The sequence below is a fragment of the Hevea brasiliensis genome, chromosome 15 (assembly GCF_030052815.1).
Source record: "Hevea brasiliensis isolate MT/VB/25A 57/8 chromosome 15, ASM3005281v1, whole genome shotgun sequence".
Taxonomy (NCBI): Eukaryota; Viridiplantae; Streptophyta; class Magnoliopsida; order Malpighiales; family Euphorbiaceae; genus Hevea; species Hevea brasiliensis.
Genome location: NC_079507.1, coordinates 64,142,053 through 64,155,830, shown reverse-complemented (window position 1 = coordinate 64,155,830; position 13,778 = coordinate 64,142,053). Strand labels below are relative to the sequence as shown.

Here is a 13,778-nt window from a genome sequence, read left to right as displayed (position 1 = left end):
AACGAGTAGGATCTGAACTAAGGAGAGAACAATTGGGCAACGAGGTAGAGCTCTTTGATTCATTTGGCCATTAACAGTGTGTTTGATGGAGTGAAGCCATTAATATACTTGGATGATAAGCTAATGGAAAACCTTATCTTATATAAGAAAATTACCTTTCTCCCCAACTAAATAATACTTCAAAAACTCAACCTCACCTCCAAAAACTTCCTTTAAAACAAATTGTTACAGACTAAGAATGTCCTTAAAAGGTACCACGCCCGCTAACAAGTTCTTCAACTCGTTGTTCCCGAAGCAAACTTCTTGGTTTCAAGACAACAAAGAGCTAAACCCTAGGCAAGAAAAACAAACACTAGGCGTGGAACAGACCCTCTTTAATAGCACTAAATTTACCACAAAAAAGCGCACACAAATATTATTTTATGCAAAATCCTATTCAGAAGGGAAACCCGCTAGGGATGGTAACGTGCAGATTCCTGCTATTTTCTAAATTTTAACGCATATTAAAATTTATTTTTAATTATTTAAATTTATTTTAAATTCAATTATTTTTATTTAAAAAATATAAATTCATTTAATTTTATATATTTTAATTAAAAATTTACATAAAAATATTTTTTTAATAATTTATATAGTAAATCTTTAATAATTTTATAAAATATTTTAATTTTATTTTATATAAAATAAAATATAAAAAAATTTATAAATATTATTATAAAAATATATATTTTATATTTAATTAAATATTTATATAAATAAATTCGATAACGAATACACAATGTTTGAAATTCAAACTATTCAATCTGAAACCATTATAAATATTAAATTTTAAATCAAAACCCAATTCAAATTTGATTATATATTATTCAAATTCGTATTCAGTCGAATCAATAATCGAATCAATACCCGTAAAAACTTAACCATTCCTAAAACCCACTTTCGGAACAGGGAGTAAAGTTTCTCATGCCCAAATAAGGCTTAATAGTAAGAATCCACAAAGCCTTTCTTGCTTGGTGTCTTTTTCTTTTCCTTGCGTCCATCGTTGACAAGGTACAGCCATTCTCGTCATCTATCACCAGGATTTTACATGGAACAACGCAATCAATCCAAGCACAAAGATACTCTCTTCATATATATTTTTTTCAATCTTCCTAATTTCCTAATTCCATTTGGAGTTGAATTCAACAGACAACAGAAACAAATCATAATTTTATTTTTCTTCTTTTGAACATCTCACTTATTGTTCTTTGAAAAGATGAGCACCTTTTTCTTTTTCATTTCCAAGTAACGTAAATGAAATTATGAAGAGAAAACAAATCATAGACCACCTCTATGATAACCCAAATCTTCCTGCTAATGTATACACGATTGAAACAAATTAACACCAGCAGAAAACAATAAGGTACACCAGAAAAGAATCTCGAAACCTCTCTCAAACAACAATAATACAAAGCTGAGGGGAAATCATCCTTCTCACTTCCACACATTGAAGAATTACAAGGTTCCATCAGCTTCACTGCAAAAATTAAAAAATCCACGTTCCAAAAAGTGAGTGTCTAAAAAAAATATTCGTTTTATGGCTTGCATCTAAAAATAATTGAACATATAAAAAAGATGAATGACCCACCTCCGCATCTTCGCCTCCAACTTTGCCAGAGCTTTCCATTCTCTGGTCTTCTGCCAAATGAAGTAAAAATGAAAAATATAACGTATTCTAGGAAATGAAATTGCACAAGCACTTGATGGGAAGAAAACAAGCATTAAAGAATTCGCCAAATCCATTTAAACACTACATTAGCATAACACCCAATGGGCTGTCTAACAGAGAGATAATGTTTATCCCAATCTATTAACCAATTTCATATTGATCTTTATCTATCTGTTGCGCCAATCCTTAGCTTGTAAATTTCATACTTATCATTATCTTGTGACCAGTATATATTGTACATTCAATTTATCATTAACAAGACTTGAAACATTCAGAACTCTTTATGATATCAAAGCCAAATCAGCTCCACAGCCAGTTGTTTTTCGAAAATCGACTCCTCTCAAGCATTGATCTCCAGCTCATCCACTTCCCCAATCTCTTTTTCTATTCCCTACGTCAATCAGCATTTTACCAATCAAATTGAATTCCTCAAACTATCTCCTGTGGAAATCTCAGCTTCTTCCCATTCACAATGGATATAATCTCGCTTCTCATATTGCTTTGACTACCACACCACCACCAGCTCTCCTAGCTGACAACACTCCCAATCCAGCATATGAAGCTTGGTACCGTCAAGACCAATTGGTCCTAAGCTGGATGTTCTGTTCCATCTCTGAAAATCTCCAGACCCGAGTTATCACCTCTTCCACAGCAGGATGCCAGGCAAAAGCTTAAGGCCATTTTTTCTACAGGTTAAAGAACACAAGTAATGCAGCTCTGTAAGCAGTTAAAACACCTTAAGAAGGGCACAACTTCTGTGGAGGACCATATGAAAAGAGCCAAGTCAATCTTTGATCATCAAGCAGTTGTTCAATGTCCTATTACAGAGGAAAATTTGGTTAATGAATTTTAGAAGGATTGGATTCCACTTGCAGACCATTTGTTCATGCCATTGAAGCACACAATATGCTGTTACATATTATAGGAAGAGGAAGAAGAATAGTAATAAGTAGTGAGAGTTGGGTAGCTGAGATTTTTGGAGGGAAAAGATACTTTAGTAATTGACTTTTCTGCTGTTTGTTAGAGGCAGTTACACTACTTTGTTGTACAAGCAGTTACACTTCTCTTGTATAAAAGGGAAGTCTTTTCCTGTATTCATTCATTCAAGAATCAATAACAGAAATATTTTCTCTCTTCTTCAATATTTTTCTACTCTCTTCTCATCCAATCTCTATTCTCTTCTCACCCAATCTTCTAAAATTCTGCTTTAATCTCTATTTCAGAGATTAATTCAGATCTGATCTTTAACAATTTGGTATCAGAGCTTGTAGCGTGAGGGAACCAGCCAATTTCAGATCTGAAGTGTCGCAAGATGACTAGATCTGGAACAGTTACTCAAGAATCTAGGGTTTCAGAGTTGGAGGAACAAGTTAGGGTTTTACAGGAGGATTTTAAGAAAAATAAGGAGGAATTGCGTGGGGAAATCAAGCAATCTGCAATAGAATTGAGGGAGGAAATCAAGCAATCTGCAATTGATACCAGGAAAATTATCCTGGAGGAGTTCCGATCCTTGTTTGGTGCAAATTTGGCTGAGAAGGCCAAAGGAAACCAGCATGGAGGCAATGAGGAGGCTGGTACTTCTATGGCTACTCTTGGAGGAAGGGGAATACTTCCTGTGCCAAGGGAGAACATTACTACAGGTCAGAGAGGGGCTAATAGTGCTGGATCTACAACTGAAGTTGAAGGTATGTCCAGATTTTTGCCCAAAGTTAAGTTGATTACTTTTGATGGTAAAGAACCTAGGGTTTGGCTTAGGAAATGTATTAAATACTTTGAAGTGTATGATATTCCTAAGGATCAAAAGGTGGGAATAGCAAGTTTATTTTTGGTGGATAGGGCTGATTCGTGGTACCAGGGGATGGAGGACATTCTTGGGAAGATTTTTAAAAGGAGTTGTGTGGTAGATTTGGAGATGAAGGATTGGGGGATATAATTGAAGAATTTATGAGAATGAGACAAGAAGGTACTCTTGAGGAGTATCAGGACAAATTTGAAGACATTAGAATTAGATTGGAAAGGGAAATGCCTCATTTAGGAGAAACCTATTTTCTGTCCAGCTTTGTAAGTGGATTGAGGGATGATATTCGACCTATGGTCAAAATGTTCAAACCAACAACTCTTTCGCAAGCTATTGAAACTGCAAGATTGCAAGAGCAGCTTTTGAATAATACCAGAAAACCTAATGCCTATTCCAGACCTTACCAAAGCAATTATAGACCTAATAACTCTCTATCTTCATTACCTACTACTCACAGAACTGTTCAAAATTCTCAACAATATCCTTATGCCCCTAAACCACCTAATGCAGACCAAAATTTCCATCTGAAACAGCCTAATTTCACCAATCAAAATCAGTCTGCACAGAAAACTTTACCTACCACTAGTCAATCTTCTGTCAACCAACCAGCTATTAAACCCAATTTTACCAGCTCCAATGCTTCTAACTCCATCAGACAGCCCAAACCTTGCTTTAAATGTGGAGAAAAATATTTCCCTGGCCATCAATGCAAGCAAAAAACATTAATGTCCTTGCAAATGTCTGAAAAAGAAGGAGAAGTTTTTCAATTGCAAGGACTAGAGGAAGGAGAGGAGGAATGGCATGATGTAATGGAAGGGGATATACCTGATAGTGCAGGGGCAGTAACTCTGTCAGTCCATGCTATTGAGGGAATTCAAGAAGCTGAAACTATAAGGGTCATTGGAATGCATCAAAATAGGGAGCTACTGATTCTTGTAGACAGTGGTAGTACTCACAGTTTTTTGGATGCCAAAGTAGCAAGTGAATTGAAGATTCCATTGGTGAAAGTCCCTGCAATATCTGTTACAGTAGCAGATGGCAGAAAAATTGCAAGCAATAGTGTGTGCCCTGCATTTAGCTGGAAGATTCAGCAATACTCTTTCAATTTTGACTTGAGGTTGTTGGAAATGGGAAGTTTTGATATGATTTTGGGAGTTAACTGAATGAAAACATGTAATCCCATTCTGTTTGATTTTCAGAATTCAAAAATCAGTTTTAAGAAGGATGGGAAGTCAGTAACTTTACAGGGAATTGGTGATTTGGGTTCTCACTGTAAGTTACTGAATTGTATGAGTTGTCAACAGCTTTTACACAAGCAGGGGAAGGATTTTCAAACTCCCTTGTTTTGCATACAAGTTTCTGAGTCACATTCTTTAGTAATTCCAAATACTGTAGCATTCTCAAGTAATTCTGTTGCATTTCAAGGTACTGCAGCACCCTCAAGTCCTTATTCAGTTGAATTGCAGTCATTATTGGATGAGTATCATGCGATTTTTGAGGATCCAAAAGGCCTGCCACCTTTCAGAAGTCACAACCATTCAATTCCCTTGGTACCTTCAGCATTACCTGTCAATATCACGCCTTATGGGTACCCACATTTTCAGAAGACAGAAATAGAGAAACTTGTGGATGAAATGTTACAAAATGAGGTCATTCAACCTAACACCAGTCCATATTCTTCTCCAGTACTACTTGTCAAGAAGAGAGATGGCTCTTGGAGATTTTGCATTGACTACAGGAAGTTGAATGATCTTACTATTAAAGACAAGTTCCCAATTCCTATTATAGATGATCTTCTAGATGAGCTTCATGGTGCTTCAATTTTTTCTAAGATTGATTTAAAAGCTGGATACCATCAGATTAGGATGACTCCTTCTGATATTCACAAAATAGCTTTTAGAACACATCATGGGCATTATGAATTTACTGTCATGCCCTTTGGGCTAACAAATGCCCCTGCAACATTTCAAGCACTCATGAACCACATCTTCCAGCCTTATTTGAGGAAGTTTATATTAGTGTTTTTTTATGATATTTTGATCTATAGCTCATCTTGGGAACAACATTTACACCATTTGAAATTAGTCTTTCAAGTTTTGCAACAGCAACAATTGTTTGCAAAACTAAGTAAATGTTCATTTGGCAAGGCTGAAATTGATTATTTAGGCCATATTATATCAGGGGAAGGGGTAGCAACAGACCCTACCAAGATTAAAGCTGTTTTGTCTTGGCCAATACCAACTTCAATCAAAGAGTTGAGGAGTTTTTTGGGATTAACTGGGTATTACAGAAAATTTGTTCAACACTATGGTATTATTAGTAAACCACTCACTGACATCCTTAAGAAAGATGCTTTTCAGTGGGGTGAGACAGCTCAAAGAGCATTTGATCATCTCAGAATAGCCATGTCTCAAGCTCCAGTTCTAGCACTTCCAGATTTCAATAAACCTTTCATTGTTGAAACTGATGCTAGTGGGACAGGTATGGGGGCAGTTTTACAGCAGAATGGACATCCTATAGCCTTTATCTCTAAGGCTTTTGGCCCAAGAACTAAATCACTGTCAGTCTATGAGAGAGAGTTGCTAGCCATTACCTTTGCTGTCTCTAAATGGAGACATTACCTAGAGCAAGGGCCATTCTTTATTAAGACTGACCATGAGAGTATCAAACATTTATTGGAGCAAAGGTTGCACACTAATTTGCAATTGAAGGGTGTTTTAAAATTATTGGGGCTGCAATATAAAATTACATATAGAAAGGGGGTTGAAAACAAAGCTGCTGATGCCTTATCAAGGAAACCTACTGTGGATGGTCAACTTTATGCTTTACACTCTTCATTGCAGCCTACTTGGATGGCACAATTGATTCATAGCTATGAAGGGGATGTCAAAGCTGCTGAATTCATCTCTCATTTGTCAATAGATGAGCAAGGCCACTCTGGTTATTCCTATAAAAATGGATTGTTATTCCATAAGGATAGGTTGTATGTGGGCAGCAATGGTAATTTGAGAGAGCATTTGTTAGTTATTTACCATAATTCTCACCTAGGTGGTCATTCTGGAATTAATGCTACTTTTGTGAGGTTGAGCAGACATTTTTACTGGCCTGGTATGTTGAAATCAATGGTGGACTGGATTAAAAGCTGTGATACTTGTGCTCAGTGTAAAACAGAAACATGTGCCTCTCCAGGGCCTTTACAACCTTTACCTATTCCAACTCAGGCATGGCAGCATGTTACAATGGATTTTGTGGAGCAACTACCAAAATCTCAAGGCAAGGATACTATTCTGGTGATGATTTGTAGATTTACAAAGTATGGGCACTTCATTCCATTACAACATCCTTTCACAGCTTCAACTGTTGCTAAATTGTTTTTAGATACTATTTTTAAGCTCCATGGCCTTCCTGTTTCTATTATCACTGATAGAGACAAGATTTTTACAAGTTTATTCTGGAAAGATTTGTTTAAAATGATGGGGACTAAGCTTGCTTATAGTACAGCCTATCACCCTCAGTCAGATGGCCAATCTGAGAGATTAAATCAGAGTATGGAAGGGTATTTGAGGTGTCTTTGTTATCAAGCACCTCATTCATGGGTTAAATGGCTTCCTTTAGCTGAATGGTGGTATAACACTAGCTATCATAGTGCCTTGAAACTGTCTCCATTTGAAGCTTTATATGGTTACAAGCCAGCTCCATTGACTTTTCTGCCTCTTGAGAATGCTTCAGTAGGTGCAGTGACTGATTTTGTGCAAGATAGACAGCATATGTCTCAGCTTATTAGAGATAACTTGCTAGCAGCGCAGAATAGAATGAAGCAATATGCTAATAAAAAGAGGTCTGAAAGAATTTTTGAAGTGGGGGATTGGGTGTATCTTAAATTACAACCCTACAAGCAGAGTTCTATAGCCTTAAGGAAAAACTTCAAGCTGGCAGCAAGGTATTATGGGCCTTTTCAGGTGGAAGCTAAAGTTGGTATTGTGGCTTACAAACTGAAACTACTCCCTAATTCCACTGTACATCCTGTGTTCCATGTTTCGTTATCAAAGAAAAAGGTTGGCGACAATACTATGATTGTTCAAGATCTACCTCTTTTCCAGGATGATACAGTGATAGTGACTCCAAAAAAAGTTTTGCAGATACAAGCAGTTACACTTCTCTTGTATAAAAGGGAAGTCTTTTCCTGTATTCATGCATTCAAGAATCAATAACAGAAATATTTTCTCTCTTCTTCAATATTTTTCTACTCTATTCTCATCCAATCTCTATTCTCTTCTCACCCAATCTTCTAAAATTCTGCTTTAATCTCTATTTCAGAGATTAATTCAGATCTAATCTTTAACATATGCCCATCTCTTATAATGACCTTTATGCTTTGCTCTTGAGTGGGGAAGCCCAACTAAAAATGAAAAATTTATCTATGGAATCATCTGTTACTCCAACTGCACATTATGCCGCACGTCCCTCCAATTAGTCAACTAAAGGAGGACATTCCAACAGAGGTTGAGGTTGCCACAATCAGTCCTACACTTCTATCAACGCCCGTGTTCCCAGTCATATCATTTGCCACAACTGCAATGGCAATGGCTATCTTGCCAAGCAATGCCCAACACCACGCCGGTCTAACTCTACAAGGCCAGTTTTCAGCTTTGCTTCCACCAATACTACACCTGCCCAGAATTGGAATTTGGATTCCAACACTAATTTCCAAATGACGGCTGACAATAGAAATCTTACATCCTTTGCTCCTTATCATGGAACTAATGAAATTGTGATAGGCAATGGTAAAACACTTCCTATTTCTCATGTTGGTTCATCTACTACTCATGCTCACAATTTGACATTTCAATTGAACAATATTCTTTGCTCTCTTTCTTTCCATCAAAATCTTCTTTCTATTCATTCGTTTACTACAAATAATAATGCATCTGTTGAGTTTTACCCTGATTGTTTTCTTGTGAAGGATACCTCTTCAGATTTCTACTTCTCTTCGTCTAGAAGCTCTTGTTGCACCTTTGGCCACATTGCATGCCCATCTGGGCCATGCTAATTCTTGTTTAGTTAGTCATAATAAACTTTCTTGTAATAAATTCAAGTCTTCCAGTCCGTGTCATGCATGCAATATCAGCAAGATGCATAAATTTTCTGTTTCTTATTCCAGTGTTAATCAACCTTTTGAGTTAATTTGTTCTAACGTTTGGGGCCCTGCTCCTGTCGAATCTGTTAATGGTTTTCAATATTATGTGCCTTTTTTTTTTTTATCACTACAGTAAGTATAATTAGACTTATTTTTTGAAACATAAATCTGATGTACTCACTGTTTTTATCCAATTCTACACTCTTGTCAAAAAACATTTTGGTTTGCCAATTAAACAATTCCAAGCAGATCGTGATGGGCAATTTCAAGCCTTAACCAATTATTTACGAGATAATGGCATCACTCAAAGAATCTCATGTCCGCACACACCTAAACAAAATAGTTGTGCAAAATGCAAACACAGTCATATCTTTGAGACAGGTAGGACCATGTTACACCATGCAAATGTTCCACTACAATATTAGACTTATGCATTTCAAACAAGTGTTTAACACAATCAATAGAATCCCTTCAATCAAAATTAGTCCTAAAACACATATAAAATTCTTTTCAAAACACCGCCTGATTACACTGAACTTTATGTTTTTTGAATCCCTTTACTATCCTTGGTTAAAACCATACTCCAAACATAAACTATTCCCACACTCTAGTAAATGTGTATTTTTGGGTTACAACAAATCTAATAAAGGTTATCAATGCTTGGAATTTTTAACTGGCAAAATTTACATTTCACGTCATGTTCTTTTCTTTGAACAGGATTTTCCACTTCTCCAGAATGATAATTTGGCACTACGGAATCCAAGTTTGATTTTGCAAGGTCCTGTCACTACTTCACCCACACACCCATTGATACTAGACCATTGTCCCAATAATGCTCCAAATCACACATGGCAAGGTTTGTTAGGCCCACATCCATCATCCACTCCAAGCCCACGAAGTATTCCACTCACATGCTTCAATTCTAACCACGTCTCTTTTTCCTCACCATATTGCCCTACTACCAATCACACCAAACACACTCAATAATGCTTGCTCTCACCAGATCTCCCATTGCAAAATCAATTCCACCAACCAATAAAGGTATTCATCTAGTAGTCACCAACTCCACAGACTTAGACCCAAATTTCCCTACTTCGCATGAACCACCTACACCTGCATCGAACCTCAACCTGAATGCCTTCACAAAATGGTGACCAAATCTCAGACGGGCAACTTAAAGCCCAAGAAATTTTTGGCAACCATTTCATCATATCAACTCAGTGTTCCTACTTGCCATTCACAAGCAGTATGAGATTCGACATGGCGTGCGGCCATGATGGACGAAGTCAATGCTTTGATTCAGATAGGGATGTGGACATTAGTACCTCGTTCTACTGCTTAGAATGTGGTTGGATGTAAGTGAGTTTTTTGAATTAAACAGCGATCCAATGGGTTAGTTGAGCGCTATAAAGCACATCTTATGGCAAAGGGTTATCAAGAGCGGCCAGGGCTGGATTTCACAGAAACCTTTTCCCCTGTTGTTAAACCAGCAACAATTAGGCTCATTTTTTCAATTGCAATCTCCAAAGATTGGGACATTTGTCAATTAGATGTCTCGAACGCTTTTCTTCATGGTGACTTAGAAGACAATGTTTTTATGGAACCACCACCCGGATTCCAGGATCCAGAAAAGCCGAATCATGTCCATAAGTTAAATCACTTATAGAGATGCATATTGGGCAAGTGACAGTACTGACCGTAAATCTACATCTGGGCATTCCATCTTCCTTGGCTCCAAAACCATATTTCATGGAACTCCAAAAATCAAAGAACTGTGGCTAAATCCTCCATGGAAGCTGAATACAAGGCAATTGGGGCTGCTACAACTGAATTAAATTGGTTAGAATCTCTTCTTCGAGAAATTGCCATGCCTTTTATATCTACTCCTGTGCTGTGGTGTAACAATATTGGTGCTACCTATCTATCTGCAAACCCAATCTTCCATGCCAGAACGAAAAATGTAGAAGTGGAGTTCCACTTTGTTCGGGATAAAGTCACTAAGAAAGAGCTTCAAGTTAAATTTGTTTCATCCCGTGACCAACTTGCAGATATCCTCAAAAAGCTTTACCGAGCTCCAGACATGCTGATATTCAGGCAAGATTAACAATTCGACCAGTTCAACACTCAAATTGCAGGGGCGAAATAGAGAGAGAATGTTTATCCCAATCTGTTAACCAATTTCATATTGATCTTTATCCATCTCTTGTACCAGTCCTTAGCTTGTACATTTCATACTTATCATTATCTTATAGCCAGTATATATTGTACACTCAATTTATCATTAACAAGACTTAAAACATTCAGAACTCTTTACTGTCAACACTCAATTCAGCTTGCTCCCCCAAGGCAAAAAAAGGAAATCATGAAAACAAATCCTCATAAAAATGCAGAACTAAAATAATAGCAAATACCTGCAATTTCCTTTTCACTGGTAAATTATTATAAAGCAAAAAGGTGAATGAAACTTTGCTAGAATATTGACTTCAATTAATTGAGGAAGGATCCAAAAGATTGCTGGACAAATAAAGTTAAAGCTATAGCCCCAGGAATATTTAAAGCATCAAGTCCATAAAATACCTCCATCCTCTGGAATGTCAGACGTCCACAAAGTGAGGTTGTCCCTCAATAGCTGCATGATCAAAGTGCTATCCTTGTAAGATTCTTCACTTAGGGTATCCAACTCTGATATAGCTTCATCAAAAGCTTGCTTTGCCAGGTGGCAGGCCCTGACAGACAAAAACATCAAATAAAAATCCACGTATGTTGCTTATCAAATAAAAGAATCTGTGAGCACAAGCATTTCACTCATATAATATAAGCATGTTATATTCAGCATACCTTTCAGGTGAGTTCAGAACCTCATAATAGAAGACAGAGAAGTTAAGAGCTAAACCCAATCGAATGGGATGGGTGGGAGGTAAATCACTCCCTGCAGTGGTTGAAGCAGTCTGCAAAAACCAAAATAAATATGAAGTACAAATTGTATAATGAACCTTATTCTGCAAAAACCAAAATAAATATGAAGTACAAATTTTATAATGAACCTTATTCACTAACAAGAATGCACTTACGAAGAAACAAAGAAAGTATGAAACAGAAAGATACACCACACAAAAGTCACAATGTCCCTTCACCTTCCAGAACCAAACTACAAAATCCATAAAACTACATCTCCGAAAAGGAGTTAAAACTTTGACATTCTCTCCTTTTTCTATTGATTTAGTTTTTCTTTCCATGGCTATATCAGATTGGAGTGTAGTTAAGAATCCCAAGTCAAACAAGAAACTAATTAACAAATATTTAGATTGAGCACGTCTTGCCAAAGGAGAGACATACACCATTGATGATCCACAATATAATTAAACGTACTTCCAACTGAAGAGGTTAACAATCATAATACTCAATGAAAACAGTTAATTTCTACTACACCTTTCTAGACTTCATAGTCAGAGTAAACCTACAAAGACAAAAGTTCATTTCTCCATTGCCCCCTCCACCAACCCGATAAAGAATGTAAGTAAATGATTTATTTACTTAGACGAGGACAAAATGGTTGTAATACAGAAGTCTTTTATTTACTCTTGCCCCCTCCGTCAACCCAATAATGAACGTAAGTAAAATGAGTTTTCCAAAAAAAATACAAAAGCAATCAAACTAGAAATTTTCACTTTTCCCAGCAATTCAAAGTTCATATAGAACAATTTACAGTCACTGAATCAGTCCGGAAAAATGAGTGGAACCCATTGCTTTCATTAATATAAACTGCTTAGCTACTAAACAATCAAGAAGTTTAACTCAAGCACATCAATGCATTAACTAGAAGAAAAAAGAAGCTCAAAACAGCTAGCAAACCGTGCAAGTCCTAAAATTTAATCAGACCCAGTAACAAAACCTGGAAAAGAAAAGGATTAGTACATACCTGGTATGCCTTAAGTGACTGATCAGCTGCCTCTTTCTTCTCATTACCAGTCTTGAACTCTGCTCGATACCGATAATAATCACCTTTCCTACGCCAAATCCAAAACCCACCAATAAAATTCCTAATTCACTATTAAAATCACAGCATCAACATAAACAAATTCAAAAAAAAAAAAAAACCACCCCTCACATCTTGTAGTAAAACACATTAGATTCCCCAGCAATAGAAGACGGTATGAGATGCTCATCGATGAGAGTTATAATATCACTGCAAATGGTGGACAACTCCGACTCCACCTTGTGCCTGTACTCCTTAATCCTCTTCACATTTCCCTCATTCCCTTTCGATTCCTCCTTCAGCTCGATGGACGACAAGATCCTCCAGGACGCCCGCCGTGCGCCAACCACATTCTTGTAACCAACAGACAGTAAGTTCCTCTCCTCGACAGTCAATTCAACATCAAGCTTCGCGACTTTCTTCATCGCCTCCACCATTTCTACATTACAACACAGCCCAAAATCACTCAACAGCTAAATCCAAAGAAATTAATACTAAAATCATTCGAAAGTTAAATCCAGAGAAATTAAATCGATTTGCATCCATAAATTCAGCAAAAAAAATTGCAAAATTGAGCACACAAGCCACAGATCTAGAGAGAGACCATCGTAGCGCTCGGCTTGCTCGGCTAGCTTGGCGACGTAGACGAAATACTGGCGATCTTTAGAAGAAGAATCCATGGTGATCTGTTCTGGGTCTGCAAGAGCAAGTATTGTTCTAGGTGACGAGAAAAAGAAGGAAGTTGGAAGGTCTGCGTGATAATGTGAACGTGAGACGGTGTCACGCTCCGGTCAATGAGTGCCACGTCGTTTCTGATTCAGTGTGTCGGGTACTCATTCGGATTTCAAGCTCACTGTCTGCTCTGTTGACTGTGCCGTTGAATGAAGGTAGTTTATATTTGGCCACATTCACCATTTTTCACTTGAATTTTATTTAAAAATCTCATAATAGTTAAATTATAAAAACATATCATTACGTATTTCAATAAATAAAATTAATATATTTTTAATATATAAATTAAAGAGCATAAACTAATATTATATATATATATATTAGTTAAAAGTATATATCATTATCTTTTTTGTTAACTTAATATATTTTTTATAAAATAAAATAAATTTATGAAATAAAAATAAAAATTTTATGAAAATTAATTTTT

General features: G+C 36.6%; 1 protein-coding gene and 1 long non-coding RNA gene across 3 annotated transcripts; both read right to left on the bottom strand.

Annotated features, from left to right (window-relative positions):
- Nucleotides 1-1,194: 1,194 nt before the first annotated feature.
- Nucleotides 1,195-13,508, bottom strand: LOC131168701 (14-3-3-like protein D). Of its 2 annotated transcripts, none has more exons than XM_058137243.1 (7): nucleotides 13,224-13,508; nucleotides 12,752-13,058; nucleotides 12,563-12,650; nucleotides 11,482-11,591; nucleotides 11,221-11,369; nucleotides 1,628-1,674; nucleotides 1,195-1,516 (listed from the first exon to the last, which is right to left on the bottom strand). In XM_058137243.1, exons 1-7 carry the CDS (start codon nucleotides 13,297-13,299, stop codon nucleotides 1,514-1,516), a joined length of 780 nt encoding a protein of 259 aa, XP_057993226.1. In that variant the 5' UTR covers nucleotides 13,300-13,508; the 3' UTR covers nucleotides 1,195-1,513. The 2 variants fall into 2 exon arrangements, with proteins under 2 accessions (XP_057993226.1, XP_057993225.1); XM_058137242.1 differs by having other exon boundaries at nucleotides 1,628-1,677; nucleotides 13,224-13,507.
- LOC131174142 (uncharacterized) lies at nucleotides 1,684-11,214 on the bottom strand. The gene is made up of 3 exons (XR_009144384.1): nucleotides 4,332-11,214; nucleotides 4,087-4,202; nucleotides 1,684-2,526 (listed from the first exon to the last, which is right to left on the bottom strand). It is a non-coding gene; the product is annotated as an uncharacterized LOC131174142 (long non-coding RNA).
- Nucleotides 13,509-13,778: the final 270 nt, after the last annotated feature.

Excerpts from the sequence above, each read along its gene's own strand:
- LOC131168701 (XM_058137242.1), bottom strand. The coding sequence starts at position 13,299 with ATGGATTCTTCTTCTAAAGATCGCCAGTATTTCGTCTACGTCGCCAAG. Across the intron at positions 12,651-12,751 it reads AATGTGTTTTACTACAAGAT|GAAAGGTGATTATTATCGGT; the intron begins GTGAGGGGTGGT and ends GATTTGGCGTAG. Across the intron at positions 11,592-12,562 it reads AGTCACTTAAGGCATACCAG|ACTGCTTCAACCACTGCAGG; the intron begins GTATGTACTAAT and ends TGGTTTTTGCAG.